The following is a 22,974-nucleotide window of genomic DNA, read 5'->3' on the forward strand; positions in this document are numbered from 1 at the left end:
CGAAGGTGTGCCCACCCCCGTGTGGGCGGAGAAACGAAGTCCCACCCACCTGGCAACTAATCTGTTCCCGCTGTCCCCCGGGACCGGCGACGTCCCAGAGGACCCACGAGTGAGCGGGCGCAACGCGTGGCTGTGGGTGGGAGCCATGGACGCCTTCATCCGAGTCGCCAACCAAAGCCAGGGCCGGGACCGACTTTTCAGGTGAGTCAGGTGCTGTCGGCCTCCGCCCCCGTCCCTTCAGGACCCAGGGTTTCTTCTCGGAGAAAGAGGTCACAGCCGGGTAAATCGAGGCACGAGGCCGCGGCCAGCTCCCACTGAGGAGTTGCGAGCCGAGCCCCTCCTCCCTGTGAACCCGGAGGGACTGTGCGTGCCAGCCACCTCGGTGTCTCAGGAGGTGACAGCGGCCCATGAGTGCGATCTCCTAACTTTCTTCCCCAGGAGAGGGAAAGTTCCCCGCCCCTCGACATCTTCCCTAGAGATTTCTTTTCCAGAGAAACTTGGAGCTTCTTTTGTATCTAAGGAAACAGGACACCTGTAGTTTGGAGCGCCAGTAAAGTCATAACTCACGGAAAGAGATTTATCTTCTTTATCTTCATTTTGGTCCAGTCTGCGCCTTGGAGATATCAAGCTGTTAAAAAGCCGCTTTGTAAAACTGTAAACTGTACAGCGGACAAAGTGTTTGAACAATACCTCCCAAGTACATAGTGTACTTTCGAAATCACCATTGCGTGTTTAAAACTAATCCTACTTCATTTTTTTTTAAAAGAGAAATTTGAATGCCCCTCGGTGATCATTTAAAAGAAAAGGAAAAGGGGGTATGTGTGAAACATAGGAGTTTTATTTAACAACTCTTCTCTTCCAGGTGTTTAAGTGGTCAACCTCTAATATTAACTAAACATACAAGTAAGAAAAGTCCTAATGGTGAGACTTAGGAGCTGACTGTCCAGAGCCTCCATTGCAGCCCTGTGGAGGATTTAATATCCTAATTTCACATATAGGGAAACTGAACCAGGAGGGTAGGAAAAACTAATGTGGCCGAGCCAAAAGATGCAGGTCCACACTGTTGACTCCAGCGCCAGCCCACCCCTTAACTTAGCCATGCTGCCTTTCTGTTTAACTTGATAGAGTCTCAGAATGGTTGAGTATTATCCATGGTTCATTGGAGGTCAACACACATCATTTTAGTGGTCCCAGAATGTACCCTACACTGTCTTTAATTTAGGATATATGTATTCAGCAAAATTTTATTTCCCAATCTTTCTAAGGAACTATAAAACCATGAACAAACCAACCAACTAGCATTCCTAAAATAATGCCCTGTTTTCAGCCACTATTGAACCAAACCTGAGAGAGGAAGCTGTATAACATGAGCAGTGTGAGCCTCTGGCCAGAGAGTGAATTCTGTCTCCTGCTCTCCCTCTGGCCCTCCTTTTTACTTTTTTTCTTTTTTTAAATAACCAGCCCATCATTGTGAAAAACGTACCACTTTGGGGAGGATTTTGTTTATTTATTTTGAGAAAGTCTTACTGTGTAGCCCAGATTCCCCCCTTAATTCTCTTCTCTCCATCTTCTGGGTGCTGGAGTTGTAAACAGGAGCCGCCAGCTCTGTGCCACAGTTTTACTGAGAATAATATTTAAATTGTGCAAGGATGCCAATGCAGTTTTGCAGTTCTAAGACAGTAAGGGGCCAGCGCCTACTGATTTTTGTTTGTTTGAACAGGGTCTCACTATATAGCCCTGGTTGACCCCAAATTCTCTATGTAGACCAGGCTGGCCCTGTCCTCAACAGAGATTTGCCTTCCTCTGCCTCCTGAGTGCTGGGAACTAAGGTGTGAGCCACCACGCCCAACCCGGCACCTGCTTCTCTTAAGTTGGCTGCAGATGCGTTTGGATACCTGTGACTCTAGTTGCCTTATTATATTTATCACCATGTCATTGTCATCATAGCTGGTGTGATATTAACCAGTCGCTGAAAGCGTTACTATGCTGGAGTGTATTTGGTCCTTAAGTTTTAAAAACTAAATGTTGAGCCTGGACTCTTCACTTGGTTTTTGAGTTTGCTTCCTGTCGCATGTAGTTAGTTGAAACTAGATGGCAGATTTTTTGTTCGTTTAGGAAATCTGAAAATCATCCTATGTAGGGGCACATAGCAGACGTGAAGGTTTGTGGAGCTGAGAGCCCTCTCTGTGCATCCTCTCCCTCTGAGCCCATCTGGGCCAGCAGAGGGCCTTTGGGGAGAGCTGCACCCTGCGTGACTGTGGCATCCTCTTCCCTAGCCTTTGTGTCCCATTTCCACTGCATGCTCGCCCTTTGGCCCTCCTCTGTGAAGACTATTGCAGAATGCCACTTCTGTAAGAAATTCAGCATGAGAAACAACCCCACAAGTTCGGCCTCAGCACGACACTTGCCTTTGCTTTTTGATGTTTCTCCTTCCCTTCACGAATGGAACTTTATTTGGTTTGTAAACTACTTTCCTCGGTTTGTTTTTATTTTTCCATTTCAGAGCCACTCAGCACGCATGCATGTTGCTTAGATATTTGTTAGAGTCTAAAGCTGACAAAGAGGCCGTGGTACTGAAGCTCAAGAGGCTGGAGACCAGTGTGAGCACTGGCCGTAAATGTAAGTACCTGTCTCTCCAGGGACGGTGGCTTCTGCTTTCAAATCCTTAGCCTCAGACCCCGGAATATACAATGTCCTTACAAGGTCTTCATTTCCGCTCACCCAAGTCTCCAGTGAAGCTGAGAGCAGCCATGCCTGGAGACCCCAAGAAGGCCGAATGGTTTGCTGTAGAGTGTTCACAGCTGTCTCCCTCTGTTTGAATGTGGTGCTGTACTAGATCTTCCTGCATAGTCATAGCCCTTGGGGCACACAGTGTGCCAGTTCACATCACATATTGATAGCCAGTGGGCACACAGTATGCCAGCTCACATCGGTTCTCAGAATGTATTGGCAATTCCCAACATGCACTTTGGTCTAGCGTCAGCCCTTAAGTTCTATGGAACAGGATAGCCATATCCTAGACCACAAGCCTTTTCTTCCTCATCTCTTGAGGGTTAGTGGAGGATCTAAATGAAGACATTTTCCTAGACTGTGTGCCAGGTAGCTTCATGTGAAAGGCAAAGAGTGCGGGTGGGGGTTTTCACTGATATACACTGTCATCCTCATCTTCCTGGGAGACCCCATGCTTCTCAGAACGATTGCCTGCCTGCCTCCATTGTTTGATGGAGAGCAGACGTTTCAACTACATCAGCAGGCAGATCGGGGTGAGGTGTAGATCACCCCATAGTGATGCGTTGTGTTGAATACCTACTTCATAAAGATGCATTCCTCAACTTTATGGGGCAGGTAAAAATCACATGTTTTAAATTCAGTGATAAATATGATGGCTGGGGCAGAGGGAAAAATATTTTGAAAGGAGGTAGGATTGAAGTTATGGCTGGAGAAACAAGTATCTGAAAGGGAGGTTCCCCCCACGCCCCCGCAGAGGCTCAGGACTGTTGGAAGCAAAGCTTGCCCTTACAGGATGCTTTCATGGAGGACCAGTGTCAAACATAAAGCTAGTTTGGTAGAGAGAGGTTTAAATAGTCAGCACAAAGGTTGGGAAGGGTTGGGTAAGATTTCTGGATGGCTTTGAAGGCCAAGATTTGAAACTCTGTCACAAATGCTCTAGAATGTCATTGCTGATGTGTCCTTTAGAGTTTCACTGTCTTGAAAGTCCAGAAAGTACTTAGCCCATGTCATCCAGCTGGAGTGCAAGAGCTGGAATGAGAACCTGAAACTCCAGTTTTGAAACAGCCATTTCCACTGCTTTCACGCTTTCCCCTGAAAGAAAAAATTGAGAGAGAGAGAGAGAGAGAGAGAGAGAGAGAGAGAGAGAGAGAGAGAGAGAGGGCGCCATTCATATACTGCTCTGCATTAGTAGCTCGTGGTAAAGTAGTGTCAGGTACTCTTCTGGGATTGTACGTGTTTGGAGAGTAGCTGCTTCTGGGTGGTTATTAAGCCAGATGACCCATTTCTGGGTACCGCTGTAAACACCTATGCATGGATGACACTCACTAATTGGCTAATTGCATGCTTATGTAAGCACTCATTACAGTGGTAGATTAATTCAGAGCACCATGTGACTGTCGATCACCATAGCCACTCAATCCTGCCGATTCTCTTTGCTCTTCTTCCATAGGTGGGCTAGATGACAGACAGATGATAACGCTGCTTTGCCAAAGGCTCCCTTTTAATGACTCCTTAGTCACTGTTTAGTTGCTGTGAAGAAACATGATCAAGCCAACTTATATAGGAAAGCATTTAATTGGAGGTTTGCTCCTGGACTTAGCCTGTTATAACCATCATGGCTGGGAGCATGGTGACAGGGAACATGGTGGCAGGCAGGAGTGCTGCTGGAGAAGTCGCTGAGAGCTATATCTTGATGGGACATGGGGGGACAAGGAAGAAAGAAGAAGAAGGGGTGGTCTGGGGAATGGACAACTGAACCTGGGCTTTTTAAAGCTCACTGCCCCACTCCCTAGTGACACACTTTTTCCAGCCAGGCCACCCTTCCTAATCCTTCTATCCTATCAAAGAGTTCTACTCCCTGGTGACTAATTGCCTATTGGAACCACCACAAATGGGGAATCAAATGTCTAAGAGTGTTGAACCTGAAGGTCACGTTAACTGCTCTTTAACTTCGGCAGTATAGCGGTTCATACACATCCATGATGAACCTGGCCTGGAATATACTGGGAAATAAATGCTAAGACACTCGTTGGAATGTGCGTGATAAGTTGTCAAGGTCACTGTCTTTTGAGCTTTTTGCAGGATCACTGTAGGGCTCCTTTCCTCCACTAAGACTGAGCCTCACCTGACATCAGCTGCTGTGTTCTCAGTCCTTAGCTCGTCACAAGACTTGTGCCTCCCATTAAGTACTAATAATGTGTTGACTCTGTGGGTTCTCTTTACAGGGTTCAGACTGGGCAATGTGCTCCATGCCATCCAGGCAACAGAGCAGAGCATCCAAGCCGCTGACCTCGTGCCCCGCTTATGCCTGACGTTAGCCAACCTCAACCGCGTGGTTTATTACATCTGTGACACTGCCCTCTGGGCGAAGAGTGTGGGTCTCACCTCTGGAGTCAACAGAGAGAAATGGCAAAGGTGGGCGGCCCGCCACTACTACTACTTCCTCTTGCTGAGCCTGGTCCGGGATCTGTATGAGATCTTGCTGCAGATGGGACAAGTTGCACGTGACAGAGCAAAGAGAGAGAAATCCTCTCGGGACCCTCCTAAGTACAGCGTGGCTAATGAAGAGACTGAATGGCTCCAGTCCTTCCTCCTCCTCCTATTCCAGGCTCTAAAGCGACATCCTCCCTTGCTCCTGGACACCGTGAAGAACTTCTGTGACATCCTGATCCCTCTGAACCAGCTTGGGATCTACAAGTCCAATCTCGGCGTGGTAGGACTTGGAGGTCTCATATCCTCTTTGGCTGGTCTCCTCACGGTAGTGTATCCTCAGCTGAAACTGAAGGCCCGCTAGGGTGTTTGGAGGCTTTAAGGCTAGCAGTTCAGTAGAACAAACATTTGTTTTTGTCACGATGTTTACTGTGCTTGATTTTTTTTTTTTTAAAAAAATCATGTGGGCACCTTACCATCCTATGACGTGAGCAGAGGTAGGACCAGCAGTGTCGCATGCAGACTGATACGTACAGTAACTTCCTTTCCCTTCAGGTAACATTACTGAGCATCTTTTATGTACATAGTAAGAGCCTAGTGTTGCTGGCCAAATAAAGATAAAAAGGAAAGAAACCATAAAAGACCCAAAGGAACTAGAATTACAGATCAGGTTGCATGGGTCCCTGATTCCACACAAGCACACCAGGGCTGGAGCACAGCACTCCCAGCTCTGCTTAAGTTTTCCCTTTTCTCCCATCTGTTATTATTATCCCCCACTCCCACAGATGTCAGGAGTGGGATGGAGGGGAGCTGGGCTCAGCGCCTGTTAACCTGTTGGTCCCGGTCATTGCTGCAGTCGTGTCCTGACCATATCTAGTAGTCTCAGAAGAACATCAGTGCCTCTGGGGTGGAGGCTGTGTCCACAGGTAGAAGGCTCTTTCGGTAATTCTAGAAGCAAGCAAGAGTCACAGAAGGGACCAGAGGTGAAAGTAGGTGGGAGGTCACCACTGCCTGTTACATCATCCATCACAGATAAGGACGATGACAGTACAAAACAAAGCTGATAGCACAGATTCATTGAGGGACTTTCCGGGATGATCCGCGTGATCTCGTGACCTTCAGCGGTATTCTGGGGCTCAGAGCCCTTAGCCCCTTAACATGCCCCCCAGTCCTGGAGCTTCAATTGATGGTTTCTGTTCCAGTCTACGAAATGCAAAGCAATCTAGACTCACCCAGGTTGGTTTGATTTAGCTACCTAACAGTTTATGCAATTCCACAGTAATTTTTATCAAAATAAGAGAATTAAATTTTTTCTGTCTATAGATGTAGGAATATCAGTTTTCTGTGACAAATCCGGTTTTCTCAGGACAACTGAGAGGGACAGGAAAGAGCAATAGGACCAGTGGAGGGGTCATGGGGACACCGGGTCAGTGCATTTGCCCATGTTCACACTTCACAGTTCAGTCTTCCTGTCTTGAGTTTGGTTGGTTTAGGTGTGTGGTGTGGGAGACGCTGGCCAGCAGGCGGGCTGGTGTCAGCATCTATAAAGTCATGTCTACTACGTGGAAGTGAGAACTGTGCACTAAGCAATTGTTTCCCATAAATGTGAAGGAGATTCTTGAAAAGTGAACTCAGGCCCTTGGTACTCTCTACTTTTAAAATGATAATGTGCTTTGAGAAGACTTTGGGGGCGGGGGTTGAGATTAAAGTGGCAAAACAAGACAAATACCAGCAAATGCCTATTTACACTGTAACTTTAATTATGTCTAATAAATTTCTAGATAAAATTGACTCCTACGTCTCTGTTAGTGTGTCTGCACTGGAGTCCGTGGGAACTCAGGGATGACAAGATGCAGGCTGGGAGGAAGGCACAGGGACTATGTTGAGGCTCTGGGTTGAGAGGTTCCCTTACAGATCTGTCCAAATCATCCCTGCTAAGATGCTCTACAGTAGCCTGGCAGGGGCTGGCCAGCTTCCTGGAGAAGCCTGCCTTCAGTGCATGGCAGGGTTTCGTGGCTGTCGGTTCTGATGCTTGGGGTCTTGCACATTAGAGACAGTGTTGGGAGGGTGGAGAACCTGCCATCTTCTAGAATCTGGAACCTCAGTGGGCCCTGCTACCTCATCCTCTTATCTTTCTCCTCAGATAACCCTCTCTACCTGGGTCCACATTTGTGAGGGATTTCAAACACTGGGAAGCCCTGGGGGGGGGAGTAGCTGGGCTCGTGGCTACTTTGTGGGCTCTTTTTCTCTTCCACCCTTTTCCACCCCTCTTCCCTTTCAACCCTAACACTAGGTAGGACAGAAAGAAATTCCCGAATCAAGTCCAGGATAGGAAAAGGGACGACCGTGTTATTAGACTACTGCCTGCTGATTTGGGGCACTGAGTTCCTTGAGGCAAGTTTGATCTTCACCATGAGGATATCTAATTTCCTCTTTTTGTCTCTTTGCACGCGACTACTTGACAAACCGCAACCAACCACAACCAACAGCATCCAAGAATGAAGCAAATCATAGTCCCCGGCTGTTAAGCAGCCTCATCTCCTCCCAACCTGGGATTGAAACGAAAACATAGTCCCACACTATTTCTGTGTTCTTTAAAGAAACCAACATTGTCAGCTCCAGGGCAGCACAGAGCAGCACAGGGCAGCACACCAACAGTTGAGCATCACTGCCGAGCACTGACACAGCACACGTCTCGGTGCCCTGCTTGGCTTGGGGACCCACCTGTGCACAGAGTGGTCAAGACCCCTGCTCTCCTGGAGAGGAGTAGCATGAGATAGTTCCTCCGCCCATCCCCCTGTGGTGTTGGCGATCCGCCTCTCACCCTCGCCCTTAGGATCTGCCTGGCACTTTCCCTTGTCACCTTTCACCCACATCCTAGAATCTGTACAGAAGCAGCCAAAGGACCAGCTTTGTCAGCAGAGCTTTTAGGCACAGAGCCCTATATCCTCTCTGGCCCAAAGCCACTGCCCGGGAAGGCAGACTGCCCTTTAGCCTGGGCTGTGTCCAGATGCAAGTCTCCCAGATCACTCGTCCTGAACCTTGAAGCAAGGGCAGAGGCCACTTTACACACTCCCCTCCTTCCCCACTGCTGTCTTACAGCCCAAAAGCTCAGACCAAGATTAATAAGTATCAAATATGTCACATATTCATTACCTCTTCTGGAAGCTCCTTGTTCCACACCCCTCCCTTTCCTGGCATCTTGTTCCCTGTTTTATTTACTGAAGATAAAATTTACTACCAAGGATCTATTGGTAGCCTTTCTCACATCCTTATTGTTTACTGCATTTATGCATGTATTTGGTGTGTGTCCTGTGTCTGTGTGTGTGTGTGTGTATGTGTGTGTGTTCATGCGTACTTGGACACACCCACACTTATACACATGCTCAAAGGTCACAGCATGCATATGGAGGTCAAAGGACATCTTGCCAGTGTCAATTCTCTCCTTCAATTCTGTGGGACCCAGGGATTGAACTCAAGCAGTCAGGCTTGGCGGCAATCACCTTGACCTGTTGAACCATTTTAGTGACCCTACCCAGTGCCTCTCTATCCTGTTACCCATACTAACAACTTAGTAGACTCAACAACATCAACTCTGGTGGATAGGGACTAACCATTCTGCTGTCCTCTCGTTCACTGTGATTACAGGGCCCTTTCTAGTCCATCTAAAGACACAGCTTGGCACCACAGTGCTCCATCAACTTTAATCAGAAACTAAAGTTTGAGTTTGGGCTTGAGTTCCTGTTGAGGAAGGAATAGCAACGGATAATTCTTGGCTGTCTGGGTGCTATTGGTTGGCAAAACCAACCAACCAGCTAACCAGCCAACCAACCAACCAGCAACCAACCAAACAACCAATCAACCAAACAAACAAACAAACCAGCTGTCAACACCTTTACTTGTCCAGACATAAGTGAACAAAACCAAAGAGTTCTCCTTCCTCCCTCCCTCCCTCCCTCCCTCCCTCCCTCCCCCTCCCTCCTCCCTCCCTCTTTCCTTTCCTCAGTACTGAAGATCAAACCAGGGCTTTCCACATGCCAGGTCAGAAAGCACTCTGGCATGGAGCTCCACCCCCAGCCCCTAGCTTTTTGAGACACAAGCTTGCTATTTAGCTCAGGCTACCCTCAAACTGTCAATTCCATCTCAGCCTCCTGTTCTGGGATTACTGGCACGTGCCACAACAGCCACCTTCAAGATGTTTTCTTTAACCCTGGGGGTTTACAGAGGATGAGACATTTCCCTCGGAGCCCAGTTACTAAGAGCTCAACTCTCACTGCTCTATCTAGTCTTTTTTTTTTTTTTTTTTTTTTTGCAGGTAATCGATCTTGATAGCTGTAGACTAACACATGAAGGTGAACCCTATCCCTGTGTGGGTTTGAATCATGCTGCTCAATAGTCGCCCTTGCTAGCAAACAAGCAAGGATGGGGTAAAGTTTGAATATTGTTCCATAGAAACTTCTCAGGAAAGGGACCAGAGATTATAGGATGACATGTAACTTTGAGTTTAGGAGCTTAATGGCACACATTGCGGTGGGTTCTTTATGGAAAGCAATTTCTGTCCATTGAAAGCCAGAAATATTCTGGAACTATCATTTCTGGGATCTGACAAATGAGACCTTCAGCTCTGAGAACCACCTCTTTATTGCCTAAACATCCCCTATAGAACTTAGGGTGAGCCCCGGGGACACCCTGGGTCAGACAGCTATGGCAATGGGCCAGCCCAGCTTTCTCTTCCTTTTTGCCCTCCTCTAGCTGGGAGGGTCTGAGAGGCATTGCCCAAGACTCCCTGGAGTGGCTGCAAGTGTTTCTGAGAAGGAGACCTTCCACAGCTGGGCTGTCTGAGACTGAGGTGGTGGTCAGCTGCAGTGAGTGTGGGGTCCTTGGGCGTCTGCCTTACCTGGCTGCTTTCTCAGTGTTACAGGCAAGGAGCTGGGAGAAAGAGCACCTGGGGGAAATGACCAAGGGGTGCAGAGATCTGCAGGGGGACCCCTGAGGAAAAGAATGAGAGACAAGGGGCACAAAGGGACCGGTGGCTTACCCATAAGACAGCTCTCTGAGAGAAGGCTTAACCTTGCTGGCAAGGTGAAGAAAAGACTAAACTCTACCCAACACTCATTCTTTAGTCTCTTTCAGTCACAGATTTTTTTTTCCTAAACCATTTCTCTCGTCCCATTATCTTTATCTAATTGCCTACATTAATTTTTCTTGAGCCATTTAAAAAAAACATCAATTTTGAACAGATTATGCGGAGCTCATTTTGTGCAGACCAGGAGACTTGTTGTGTTGGGACCCCAAGGAACAATCTCTCCTATGTAACATTCGCCCTCCAACCTAGGCCAGCTGTGCTCCCAGATGGCTAGATGGTGGCCTTGAGACAGAGGGAGGGAGGGAGGGAGGGAGGGAGCCTGTGAAAGACAAGCCTGCGGGCTTCTGATAGATCTGGGATTCTGCTTTGCAGCGTGGAGAGTAAGGATGTCAATGAACAAGGGCCCAACCCTGCTGGATGGAGACCTCCCTGTAAGTAACATGGGCTCGTGTGAGGTGGGAAATGGGTGGGAAAGGGGGTGGGGGGGTGAGCAGAGAGGAAGAGTCAGGGGACTTCAAGCAAGATGTCTACCTTAGGTTCTGAACTCACTGTCTCTGTCCTTGCCACCTTTCACAGGGGTATGGGGGGGGGGATAGCTATAGAGGTCTAAGAACCGTGGAGAGAAGGATAGGAATGCCGGCTGGGGCCTCGGGAGAGACAGAGGGAAAGAAGCCACCTGGTCCTAAACCCAGAGGCACAAGCCCACCATCCAGGGGGATGCACGTGTCCTACAGAGCCCACGCATTCTGTGGCTTTGGCTTCAGCCCGTGACCCTCATCTGCCGCACACAGCCTGTCCTGCCATGCGTGGGAATGAATTAGGAGTTTAGTCTGTTCAGGGTTTAGCTCTGGCCCAGTTCTCGCCACGATTTTGAGTAATTCCGATACTTTTACGTGTCCTTGACATCTTTTGCCAGGGCCTCTCTGATTTGGACCCAGTTCAGAGAGTAAAATTCAGGCGTATGACCCTGGAGGAGAGGAAACTCATTCCAAAGTAGGCTTTAACTAAACTCTGCACTAAGGGCAACTGTCTTCCTTTGTACTAAGTCATGAGAAAGGGGTCAACGGAGCACAAAAAAATGCTAAACCTTCTAACCAACCATTAGTGGCTTCTTCCATTTCCAGCTCGTTTCTCCTTAAGCTTTGTCTGAAACGAAGCTCTGCCCTGACGGTTAAAGAGGGTGTTTCCTCTTGTAGTCAGAATCCCTTTCTCCCTCTGATATCTGACTCACTTGCAGGATGGAAAGCTAAAATCCGTGTGGCCTGCTTTGTCCTGGAGCCCAGGCAGGTCTACTTGATGGCTCTGTTAACTCAACCTCCCGCAAGCAGAGCCCGACTCAGGGAGCAGCTCCAGCAAGTTACAGTGCCGATTAAGAGAGCTCTAGGCATCTGACCAGTACCCTGGATCTTTACAGCTTCCTACCCCATGACGAGAATCACTCTCTCACTCACAGACTGGGCTTTTTCTACTTTCTGAAATTTAATTGTGCAAGTGCTGTACAAAGCAAAATGTTTTGATAAGAGTATGGAGGCATCTGAGTAAGAAGAGATGGCCCCACTGCACCCCACAGGCCAAGTCTCACCGGCCCACAACTTAAACATGGAGTGTTATATTTTAAGAAAGGCCATGCCTAGCCGGGTGTGGTGGCGAATGCCTTTAATCCCAGCACTCGGGAGGCAGAGGCAGGTGGATTTCTGAATTCGAGGCCAGCCTGGTCTACAAAGTGAGTTCCAGGACAGCCAGGGCTACACAGAGAAACCCTGTCTCGAAAAACCAAAAAAAACAAAAACAAAAACAAAAAAACAAAAAAGAAAGGCCATGCAAAATTTTAGAGTGTCTAGAGGAAAGGACCACAGGTCTATCATGTGACCCATTTATAAACCAGGTGGTGGTGGTCCAACGCCTTTAATTCCAGCACTTGGGAGGCAGAGGCAGAGGCAGACAGATCTCTGTGAGTTTGAGGCCAGCCTGATCTATACAGTGAATTCCAGGGCAGCCAGAGCTTCATAGTGAGACCCTGTATCAAAAAAAAAAGAAAAGGAGAGAGAAGGAGAGGGAGGGGAAGGGGGGAGAGGGAGAGAGGGAGAGAGGGAGAGAGGGAGAGAGAGAGAGGGAGAGAGAGAAAGGGAGAGAGGGAGAGGGAGAGGGAGGGAGCTTAACTTACACATTTTACAAGGTGCAGCCCCATGTGTGACTCAATTCTCCAGGGTGTGACAGGTACTAGGGACTAGAGGCCACTCTACTGGGAGAAAGGAGACATATACACATAACCCGAGCAGGGTGGCAGAAGGTAGACAGCCCAAGGACAGACACAGCCATGATGGAAGAGAGTCAAAAGTTGGTCCTAGTGACACATGGCATATGCTTGTAATCTCAGCACTGGGGGATGGAGTCAGTAGGGTTAGGAGTTCAAGGTCATCTTCAACTACATAGGGAGTTCCAGGCTATCCAGTGCTGCATGAGATGTGTCACCTGTCTCACAGAGGAGGTGATAGTGAGAGAATAATATTCTATCAAACCAAAAGGGATATGGGAGGGGAGGAGAGCCTGTTTGGCAGTCATCCAGCATCCATAGACACGGGTCCAGCATCTCAGAAAGACCATGAAAATGTTTAGATGAAGATACAGGTTGAAGGTGGACTAAAACTCCCAGGCATTTCCTTCTCTCTGTAGTCAGTCTAAGAGGGGTGAGCTGGAGCCAGGCAGTGGTGGCGCACGCCTTTAATCCCAGCACTTGGGAGGCAGAGGCAGGCTGATTTCTGAGTTCGAGGCCAGTCTGGTCTACAAAGTGAGTTCCAGGATAGCCAGGGCTATACAGAGAAACCCTGTCTCAAAAAACAAAACAACAACAACAACAACAACAAAAAGAGGGGTGAGCTGGGAGTAGGGGTGGGGTTTGGCTTGGTTCCCAAGAACACAGATGGCCTGTGTGTTCTCCTCCAGAGTCCTCCAGCATCTAGGTGGTGACCAGGAAGGCATGGCAGGCTGAGTCCCATTTTCCCTGTGGGCTTCCTCATGTTCTCATGACTGGGCCATTTGGAAACACCTTGCTTCCCTTAGACTTGGGCTGGCCTCGCAGACGGCACGCATGATCCTAGCAAGGCTCAGCTCGTGAGAAGGTTGACTGGGGGAGGTGGGGGTGGGGTGGAAGCACCTGATTCTTTCTTTGCTGACAGGAGCAGGAGAATGTGCTCCAGAGAGTCCTGCAGCTACCTGTGGTGAGCGGGACCTGTGAGTGCTTCCAGAAGACCTACAACAGTACCAAAGAAGCCCACCCCCTGGTGGCTTCTGTGTGCAATGCCTATGAGAAGGGTGTACAGGGTGCCAGCAACCTGGCTGCCTGGAGCATGGAGCCGGTGGTCCGCCGGCTGTCCACCCAGTGTGAGTCCTCATAGACTCTGTGGCATCCTGCCTGTCCACTGATACTCCCCGCATGTCGGCCTGTCTGCTTGTCGGTCTGTCTGATCGTCTCACAACTCGTTTGTCTGCCTCCCTGACTGCTTCCCTTGCTTACCTATATCCGACTTTCTGGTCTTCTCCTCTACAGACATATCTCTATACTTGCCCAGCCTGGGGTATCTTAGGCTAACAATGACAGCCAACGAATGTTGGGAGAGGTCCGGGTGTGGTGGGGACAACTCTGTGAGCAGCGGTGAGAGTAGGACTAGTGGCAGGTCGTTTAGCCACTCCAACTCCAAATGTAACAGAAGCTGCAGTATCACGAACCAGCAGAAACTCGAAAACTGGCCTAGCAGTGCTGAAGGCTTAAGAAGAGAGAAGGCTCATTCGCCCAGCTGCTGCTGATACTGGCTCCCGACAGGTGGGGGCAGCAGAGAGCTGCTGGTGGCAGAAAGAAGGGCAGAAAGAAAGAAGGGCTCGCCCCGCCTCTATTATTCTGCCTCCACCTGAAAGTCCGGTCTCTAAGACTCAGCTCTTGGCAGGGCTGAGGACACTCTCAGCATCACTGAGAAATCTTCTACCATCCTGATAGAGGCTTGTGGGTATGTGAGAATTCTACCCAGTAACCAGGCAAGGAAGACTTAAAGGCTCCACTTAAAATCCGTGGTCACATACAAAGCCCTGGTTGAACTCTGTGAGCGAAGGGGGCGGGGGGGGGGGGGGAGGGGCGGCGGCGAACAGAACAAAATGAGGAGAACATGAGAAACAAACATGGGGGTTAACAACAGTGGGAAGGGGATTGAGAAGATGCAGGGATAAGAGTGAGAAAATGCACCATATTCGTGAATAAAATTGTCCAAGAAAAATACACTCAGTTACTGATAACAGGATAATAAAAATGTCTCAGGCTCTAGGCTAGCCCTCCTGGAAGTCCTCATTCTGTTCAATCAGAAGATAGCCAAGTTCTCTGGGCTCTTTGTTACGTGAAAGAAATATGAAAGAGTATCTATCTATAAATACCTTTTGAATCTGTGCCTTCCATGATCTTGACCACGTAGCTTGCACCCTCAGCAGACCACGGGCAGTCTCCTCTGACACATCTGCATCTTCTGTGGCTTGTCCCACTCCCTAGGGGCAATGTCCTCTTTCTCCTCCCTGTGGCTCCCTTCAGCTTTCAGCCATCTTGACAGTTGGGGGTGAAAGCTGGTTCTAGGGTCCATTTGGAGTGGCTCTGTCTGTTGCTGTGAATTCATCATCTCCAGAACTAAGCAAGCCTGCTCTCACTGGGCCAGTGCAAAGGCCCAGGTGCCACCTCCCTCACTTCCACCTGGGTTCCAAAACCCTGAACAGTGAGGCAGGGAGGGAAGAGAAAAGCGCTTGGTGATTCACAGAGCGGCTGCCATCACTACAAGCTTGCCCATCCAGACATGGAACCACAGAGGCTGATCGTTTTGACTCCTGACAGGAGGGGGCAGCAGAGAGCTACTGCCCAGGACCCTAAAGATAAAGAACAGGGGTTATGTGAGTCTTACCAGACAGACAGGGACTTGCTAAAGTCACGCGCTCTACAGGTGGAGGTGCAAGGCCTTGAGTACAGGTCCCACCGACTCCAAAATGACCCTGCTCTCAAGGAATCATAAGTACATGAGCACTATATAGCAAAGACTTTCTGGTCCCCAAATGCCCTGGAAGCAGCAGTCTGGAATCTGTGGGCCCCAATGTGCTTTCTTTGAGACGGAGGCTACTCTTAGTGCCTCAAAGCATTCAGGGATCACCTCAACATGGCCCCTTCCCTTTCAGTCACAGCTGCCAATGAGTTGGCCTGCAGAGGCCTGGACCACCTGGAGGAAAAGATCCCGGCTCTTCAATACCCTCCAGAAAAGGTGAGTCCTCCCTCTTCCGTGGTGCTCCCTATACTCTATCGGGACCTCCTCCTTTCATGAACGAGGACATCTGACGGAACTTTCTGGCTGTGGAACTTTCTGTGTTCGTAGGGATGAGTACCTTGTAGGCAAGTAGAGACCCCTCTCCTTCCTGTGGGATCAGATAGAGTCGGGGTGTCTGGGATAACAGTTATATGCCTTGGACAAGCTCAGATAGACTCCTTTATGGTCCTCAAAGGGAGGGGGGGGCTAACCCCAACACGGCCCTCCCATAATTGCTCAGCTTTCTGATACCGTGGCCCTGGAATCCGGGTCTCTGTGGGCTTGCACAGGGCTGCTTGTTGACAACAGCTACCTAAGATCTTGGGTTCCACTCAGTGAGACCTCAGGATTACACACATGGCCTTGAGATCCAACCTTTTATGGACCATGAGGCTAAAGAAGTCACTTTCCCCCTAGCTATATCTTTATCTACCTTTATCCAGTGCTGGCTTCAGTCAGGCCTGTGACCTCATGTGTTTTACTGGGAAACCACCAATCTTTCTTACAAATCTCCCCAGCGCCCTGCCCTTGCCAACAGCCACAGTAAGGGCTTCCTGGAGCCCTCGTGGGTCATACTTGGTAACTGGCTTTGCTATCCACACTGTGCAGATGAGTACACAGCCTGAGTGAGGACCACTAGGGGGCAGGCCTGCTCTCTAGTGCTCCTGACAGTCAACTTGTCTTTGCCACAGAGGGGCTCCCAGGGTCTCGGGAGGAAGAAAGCTAACTACTCCACTGTAAAACTTGGAACAGTGTGTGAGGGAAAGACAGAGGAGCGAGGGTAGGGCTTTTCAAGAGGGTATGCCTTGTGTGAAGGTATCAGGACAGGCAAAGCTTTGGGGCTATCCTCTAAGGCCAGATCTTCAGGTAGTGTGGAGAAGCCAGGAGACCCAGGTAGTTGGCACAGCAAAGGTGAGTTCTTCCCCACCACACACACACACACACACACACACACACACACATCATTGCTGGTCTTGGGGTCCTTTTTAAAAATGATTATGTATTTATTTTGGCTTTTTTGAGACAGGATCTCATTATGTAGCCCTGGCTGGCCTGAAGCACACTATGTAGCCAAAGGTGGCACTGACTCTCCGTGACCCTTCTGTGCCAGCCTCCAGCCCTTGCATTATAGGTGGATGCTGCCCTGCATGGCCCTGGGCCTTTAAATGGGGCCCTCCAGGTAGCTGCTGGGCTCAGGGCCTAGGAGGGATTCCACATAGCTCACTACCTCCCAACACTCCTCAGATCGCCTCTGAACTGAAGGGCACCATCTCTACCCGCCTTCGAAGCGCCAGGAACAGCATCAGTGTGCCCATTGCAAGCACCTCTGACAAGGTTCTGGGGGCCACTCTGGCCGGCTGCGAGCTTGCCTTGGGGATGGCCAAAGAGACAGCGGAATATGCCGCCAACACCCGGGTTGGCCGACTGGCCTCTGGAGGGGCCGACCTGGCTCTGGGAAGCATCGAGAAGGTGGTAGAGTTCCTCCTGCCACCCGACAAGGAGGAGTCAGGTATCTGCCATCCAGACTGGTTGGCCACCCTGGGGGCCAGATGGCCACTCAGTACCCGAGGATCAGTGGGGGGGGGAAATATAGGTCTTATTGGTCCTGCTCTGGGATAGGGGATACCCCTCAGCATCTTCAGGGGATTCCCAGGCTTTAGTCCTCCCCCCCTCCAAATGTGAGCTTGGTGTTGGCTATCACCAGTGGGGACATGGTAGAAGTTAGGCAACTGGTTTCCAGCCTGAGGTGTCCATTTCCTTTTTTTCCCCCAAAATGTCACATGTATGAGTGTTTTGACTGCATGTATCTGTGCTCTCTCTCTCTCTCTCTCTCTCTCTCTCTCTCTCTCTGTGTGTGTGTGTGTGTGTGTGTCAGTGTCAGTGTGAGAGAGAGGGGGAGAGGGAGAGGGGGAGTAGGAGGGGGAGGGGAGGGGAGGAGAGAGAGAGAGAGAGAGAGAGAGAGAGAGAGAGAGAGAGAGAGAGAGAGAGAGAGAGACTGTTGCCTGAAAAAGCCAGAGGAGGGCCTTGGATCCCCTGGAACTGGAGTTACAGATGGTTGAGGGCCACCGTATTAGTGTTGAGAATTGAACTCAAGTCTTCCACAAGAGCAACAAGTGCTGTCCAGGCCCCTCAGTCCCTCTCTGATCTGTTTCCTCCCATATCTTTATCTAGCCCCTTCTTCCGGACGACAGAGGACCCAGAAGGCTCCCAAGGCCAAACCAAGCCTCGTGAGGAGGGTCAGCACTCTGGCCAACACTCTTTCTCGACACACCATGCAGACCACAGCATGGGCCCTGAAGCAGGGCCACTCTCTGGCCATGTGGATCCCGGGTGTGGCACCCCTGGTGAGTGTCTGCTCTGAGTTCCCCTTGGCCCTGCTCTGTGGGTTTTCCTGGTCCCTTCTGTCTTGGAAACATCCTTCAAGCTGGACTGGGACTTTAGACATAAAGCCAGGGGTCCTAAGAGGCTGGTGAGCTAGTTGTCCAGGCCATGGAAGAAGAAAGGGGACATGATGCAAACTGAGGGGTGGCCCTGCCCCACCACCTTCCCTCGGAGTCTCTCTGACTCCTAGCCTTCATGACCCCATGTGGGCCTCTTATGTGAGCCTTCCCAGCCCTATTTGCTATTAAAACAGTAGAAGTGTCACCTACAAACAAAACCATAAAACCTGTTCAGTAGACAAGAGTCCTATTAGCTGTCCTCCCCGACTATGCAGATTTCCAGTCTTCCCTGCTAGGGTTTTGGCTTCCCCAGGACACTCAGGTAAAGCTGCTGCTCTATTCTTCTTGATACAGTTAGGATGAGGGTTTTTTTTTTTTTTAATTATAAGCAACTTAGTAAGAAACTAAATTGAAATAAAAGGAAAGAAAAAGCAAGTCAGATGTGTTGGAGTATACTAATAATCTCCACATTTGGGAGGCAAAGGCAGGAGGATTTCTTCAAGTTTGAGACCAGTCTTGTCTATAGAGCAAGTTCTAGACCACACAGAGCTGTATCGTGAGACACCATGTCAAAAGGCAACAACAAAAGATCCACAAACAAACAAACAAACAGAAGTTTGAAACCAGTTATGTCTATAGAGCAAGTTCCAGACCACACAGAGCTGTATGGTGAGACACTATGTCAAAAGACAACAACAAAAGATCCACAAACAAACAAACAAACAAACAAACAGAAAACCAGAAACAAATAACAAAATTAGAACACGGAGGTGGATCTAGCCTGGGCATACATGAGACCACATCTCCACGGTGTGGAAGCCAGCAGGAAATGACTGCTTTTCAGTTGTGAGACAGGTCCTTTTACTTTCATTCTCTTTTAAGATCTCATTGATTGATTTGGTTTTTTGAGATAAGGTCTCATTCTGTAGCCCAGGTTAGCCTTGAATTCGTGGCAATCCTCTTGCCTCAACCTTCCAGTTATTGGGATTACAAGTGTCTCCCATCACATCCAGATGTGAGTGGTTCTCTTTTTCAAGTTTTGCTTTATTTATTATTACTCCGAGTGTCATCTCCTCCACCCTTTCTGAGATATGGATGGATGGATGTCATGGTGGCATTAGTGCCAAGGTCAAAAGACAACTCTCAGGAATTGGTTCTCTGAAGAAGCAACGAGGGGGGTAGGAGAGATGGCTCAGTGGTTAAGAGCACTGACTGCTCTTCTGAAGGTCCTGAGTTCAAATCCCAGCAACCACATGGTGGCTCACAACCATCCATAATGAGATCTGATGCCCTCTTCTGGGGTGTCTGAAGACAGCTACAGTGTGCTCACGTATAATAAATAAATAAATCTTTAACAACAAAAGAAGAAGAAGAAGAAGAAGAAGAAGAAGAAGAAGAAGAAGAAGAAGAAGAAGAAGAAGAAGAAGAAGAAGAAGAAGAAGAAGAAGAAGAAGAAGAAGCAAGGAGGATCACTGAAAATTTAGGGCCCAGCCTGGTCTACATAGTGAGTTCCAGCCAGCCAGGGTTTGATAGATAAAAATGAAGCCAAGTAAGTAAATAAATGGGCCCAGAGATTGGGGGTGTGGCTCCAGCTTTGCATCGAAGGGCCCTGGATTCCATCTAACAATAAAAAGGAACGAGAGGATCCAGAATGAATATGAGGCTGTAGAAGTCAGAAGGGGGCCACAGACCAGGGAATACAGACTGAAGACCTTCAGGCGAGTTGTGGTGTAGAAATAGTCTGTCTTGAGCTGCCATGGTTACATAGAGTGTGCTTGCAAAAACTCACAGAGCTCTACGGTAGAGTGATTGTGCCTTCTGCGATAAGCTTTTTCCAATTAAAATGCTGGGGGAGAGGGTAGCTAGATGCCTCAGTGATTAAGAATACTTGTTGCTCTTGCAGAGGACCCAGGTTCAGTTCCTAGCAGCTCACAATCACCCATAACTCCAGTTCAAGGGAATCTCATGCCCTCTTCTTGCCTCCATGGGCACGAGGCACACAGATGGTGCACATGTGTACACATAAAACGAATATATTAAAAAAAAAAAAAACCTTGTGGGGCCAGGCTCTGCCCACCACGCTACCCTGCCCCTGTGATTTGGGCTTTTCACCCTAGAGGGGTCTGCTGAGTAGCTGTCTGTTGCTGTCCCCCCTCAGAGCAGCCTGGCCCAGTGGGGCGCATCGGCAGCCATGCAGGTGGTGTCCCGGCGGCAGAGTGAGGTGCGGGTGCCCTGGCTGCACAACCTGGCAGCCTCTCAGGATGAGAACCATGACGACCAGACAGACACAGAGGGAGAGGAGACAGACGACGAGGAGGAGGAAGAAGAGTCCGAGGCTGAGGAGAACGTGCTCAGAGAGGTGACGAAGATGGAGAGCCCGAGGCCTCACAGACCACGGTTGGGGGTTGAAAAGGAGGGGAATGGAGTAGAGTAAAGGAATCTGTGCCCAGGTCACCCCCAAACCCACAACCGACAAAGTGTCACTATGTCACTCAGTGGGTGTCACAATGTCAATAAAAGTAGCTGGGGCAGAGATTGTTGCTCCATTTTGCAAAGGAAGAGATTGGGGTTCAGAGAGAGGAAGTGACATGACCAGGGCCGCTCCCTACAGCTAGGACAGACTCAGTCCTAGATTTTTGTCTTCCTTCTTCCCTCCCTTTCTTTCATGTCCACATTTCTTCTCTAGCTGGGGCTGGTGGTTGGGGAAAGGGTCTGAGGAGCTGATGTAGGACAGGGGCTAATGGTTCTCTGGCCCACAGGTTACAGCCCTGCCCAACCCGAGAGGCCTCCTGGGTGGTGTGGTACACACCATGCAGAAGACCCTCCGGAACACCATCTCCGCAGTGACCTGGGCACCTGCGGCTGTGCTGGGCACGGTGGGAAGGATCCTGCACCTCACACCAGCCCAAGCTGTCTCCTCCACCAAAGGGAGGGCCATGTCCCTATCCGATGCCCTGAAGGGTGTTACGGATAACGTGGTAGACACTGTGGTACACTATGTGCCGGTGAGTCCTGCCCCAGGGCCACCTTCTGACTCCCAAGGTAGATTTGACTGAAGGAGATATAAACCCTCCTTTTGTCCAGTACCTGAAGACCCTTCTCCAATCCTCAGCGTTCAGAACCTTCTTATACACTGATCCTTCCCAGCCCAAAATACCTCTGCCCCGCCCCAATCCCCATCCCCACCTTTGCCTCCCACTTGATGATAGAATCATTTGTGAGTCCCTAGTGGCTCAGCCCTCCCTCTTCGGATCACGAAGGAAGAGCCTGGTAGGTTTACATCATGTCACCGTCCTTTCAGGGCACCCTGAACAGCAGGCTGTGTGTCTGGGACAGCAGCTGGCTCTATGTCAATTCTATCACCAACACGGGGGAGGGGGGACGTGGGGGGAAGCCAAGGGACACTAATGCCTTCCTTTTGAGAGTCCCTGAGACCCTCTCCAGTGGAAGTTACAGGTTGAGCAGGCTGAAGAGCTTGGATAGAACAAGTGACCCTAGATCTGGCCAGGAGAAAGGTTACTCAGTCATTGGTACCAAGAGCTTGGCAGTCAAGCTTTGGTCCCAAACATATAGAAACTGGAAGAGGTGGTACACTTCAAAGGATAGGGACTCCTCCCTCCACCAGAGGTGATCAGAGCCCTTAAAACCCCAGGAGTCTCCCGGATGCGTCCCCCCACCCGCCCCCGCCATCCTAATGGCCTACACACTAGTCTGTGTCCTTATGATGTCAGCCCCCGGGAGAACTAGGCCAAAGGCCACAGAAAGGGCGGTGACTTCTAGGAGAGTGATCCCTAACAAGGGTGCCCGGCTGTCAGCTTCCCAGGCTGTCCCTGATGGAGCCCGAGAGCGAATTCCGAGACATCGATAACCCTCCAGCAGAGGCGGAACGCAAAGGGTCCGGGGCGCGGCCCGCCAGCCCGGAGTCAACGCCGCGCCCGGGCCAGCCCCGCGGCAGCTTGCGCAGCGTGCGGGGTCTCAGCGCACCCTCCTGTCCCGGCCTGGACGACAAAACCGAGGCGTCAGCGCGTCCGGGCTTCCTGGCTATGCCCAGAGAGAAGCCTGCGCGCAGAGTCAGCGACAGCTTCTTCCGGCCCAGCGTCATGGAGCCCATCCTGGGCCGCGCGCAGTACAGCCAGCTGCGCAAGAAGAGCTGAGCAGTCTGCGCCCCTGCTCGCCCCACGGGAAGGTCGCTTCTCTTCAAGGGCCTCTCCTTTAGGGTGGCCCGAGCCACGACACCAGGATGCTCTCGAGGCACACATCATGTCTAAAGCATCCTTTGGGGGCTTGACCATCAGAACCAATTTTTAAGGGGCACCAGAGCCGTGGTCGACTCTCCTTTCTCGTGGGCAGATTCTCTCATGGCTTCTTCTTCCTCTTTTTTTTTTTTTTAAACTATAAAAGCAGTTGCTTATTTGGATTTCTCACTTCTTTAACAAAACTTGTTGCCAAGTGACACCTGACTAGTTCTAAAATTCCCTCCTCTGTGGACATGAATTTATGCCATAAAGTAGTGGGTCTGTTGACAGTTTCTTTTCTTTTCTCTTGCCTTTCTCTCTTCTCCTTTCATTCCTCTGTCTTTCCTCCCCCTCTCCTCTCTCTCTCCCTCCTCTTCCTCCTCTCTGCCCCTCTTCCTCCTCCTCTTCTCTCTCCTCCTCCTCTCCTCCTCTTCCTCCTTTTTTTTTTTTTTTTTTTTTTTTTGGTTTTTCGAGACAGGGTTTCTCTGTATAGCTCCGACTGTCCCGGAACTCAGAAATCCACCTGCCTCTGCCTCCCAAGTGCCGGGATTAAAGGCGTGCGTCACCACTGCCCAGCTCCTTTTTCAATAATGTCTCCCTACATAGTCCAGGCTGGTTCCATTTCCAGTGCTAGGTGATCCCCTCTCTGGCCAGCTCCCTCTGAAGGTCAGGAATTCTCAGTGCATTTTTATCGCGGAGCTGTGAGACCCTCTGATTACCTAGCTCTC

At 49.8% G+C, this 22,974-nt stretch overlaps 2 protein-coding genes across 3 annotated transcripts; both read left to right on the plus strand.

Annotated features, from left to right (window-relative positions):
• Positions 1–16: 16 nt before the first annotated feature.
• Positions 17–6,951, plus strand: Pex11a (peroxisomal biogenesis factor 11 alpha). Of its 2 annotated transcripts, XM_021168083.3 has the most exons (3): positions 17–201; positions 2,504–2,619; positions 4,956–6,951. In XM_021168083.3, the coding sequence occupies exons 1-3, from the start codon at positions 146–148 to the stop codon at positions 5,522–5,524; spliced, it is 741 nt and encodes a 246-aa protein (XP_021023742.1). In that variant the 5' UTR covers positions 17–145; the 3' UTR covers positions 5,525–6,951. The 2 variants fall into 2 exon arrangements, with proteins under 2 accessions (XP_021023742.1, XP_021023743.1); XM_021168084.3 differs by lacking the exon at positions 2,504–2,619.
• A 2,995-nt stretch (positions 6,952–9,946) lies between these two features.
• Plin1 (perilipin 1) lies at positions 9,947–22,703 on the plus strand. Its single transcript, XM_021168300.3, has 9 exons — positions 9,947–10,025; positions 10,619–10,677; positions 13,423–13,627; positions 15,446–15,528; positions 16,816–17,080; positions 17,743–17,915; positions 20,170–20,370; positions 20,771–21,016; positions 21,827–22,703. Exons 2-9 carry the CDS (start codon positions 10,633–10,635, stop codon positions 22,163–22,165), a joined length of 1,557 nt encoding a protein of 518 aa, XP_021023959.1. The 5' UTR covers positions 9,947–10,025; positions 10,619–10,632; the 3' UTR covers positions 22,166–22,703.
• The last annotated feature ends 271 nt before the right edge of the window (positions 22,704–22,974 follow it).

The sequence above is a fragment of the Mus caroli genome, unplaced genomic scaffold (genome assembly GCF_978045245.1).
Source record: "Mus caroli unplaced genomic scaffold, Mus_caroli_1 scaffold_8, whole genome shotgun sequence".
Lineage (NCBI taxonomy): Eukaryota > Metazoa > Chordata > Mammalia > Rodentia > Muridae > Mus > Mus caroli.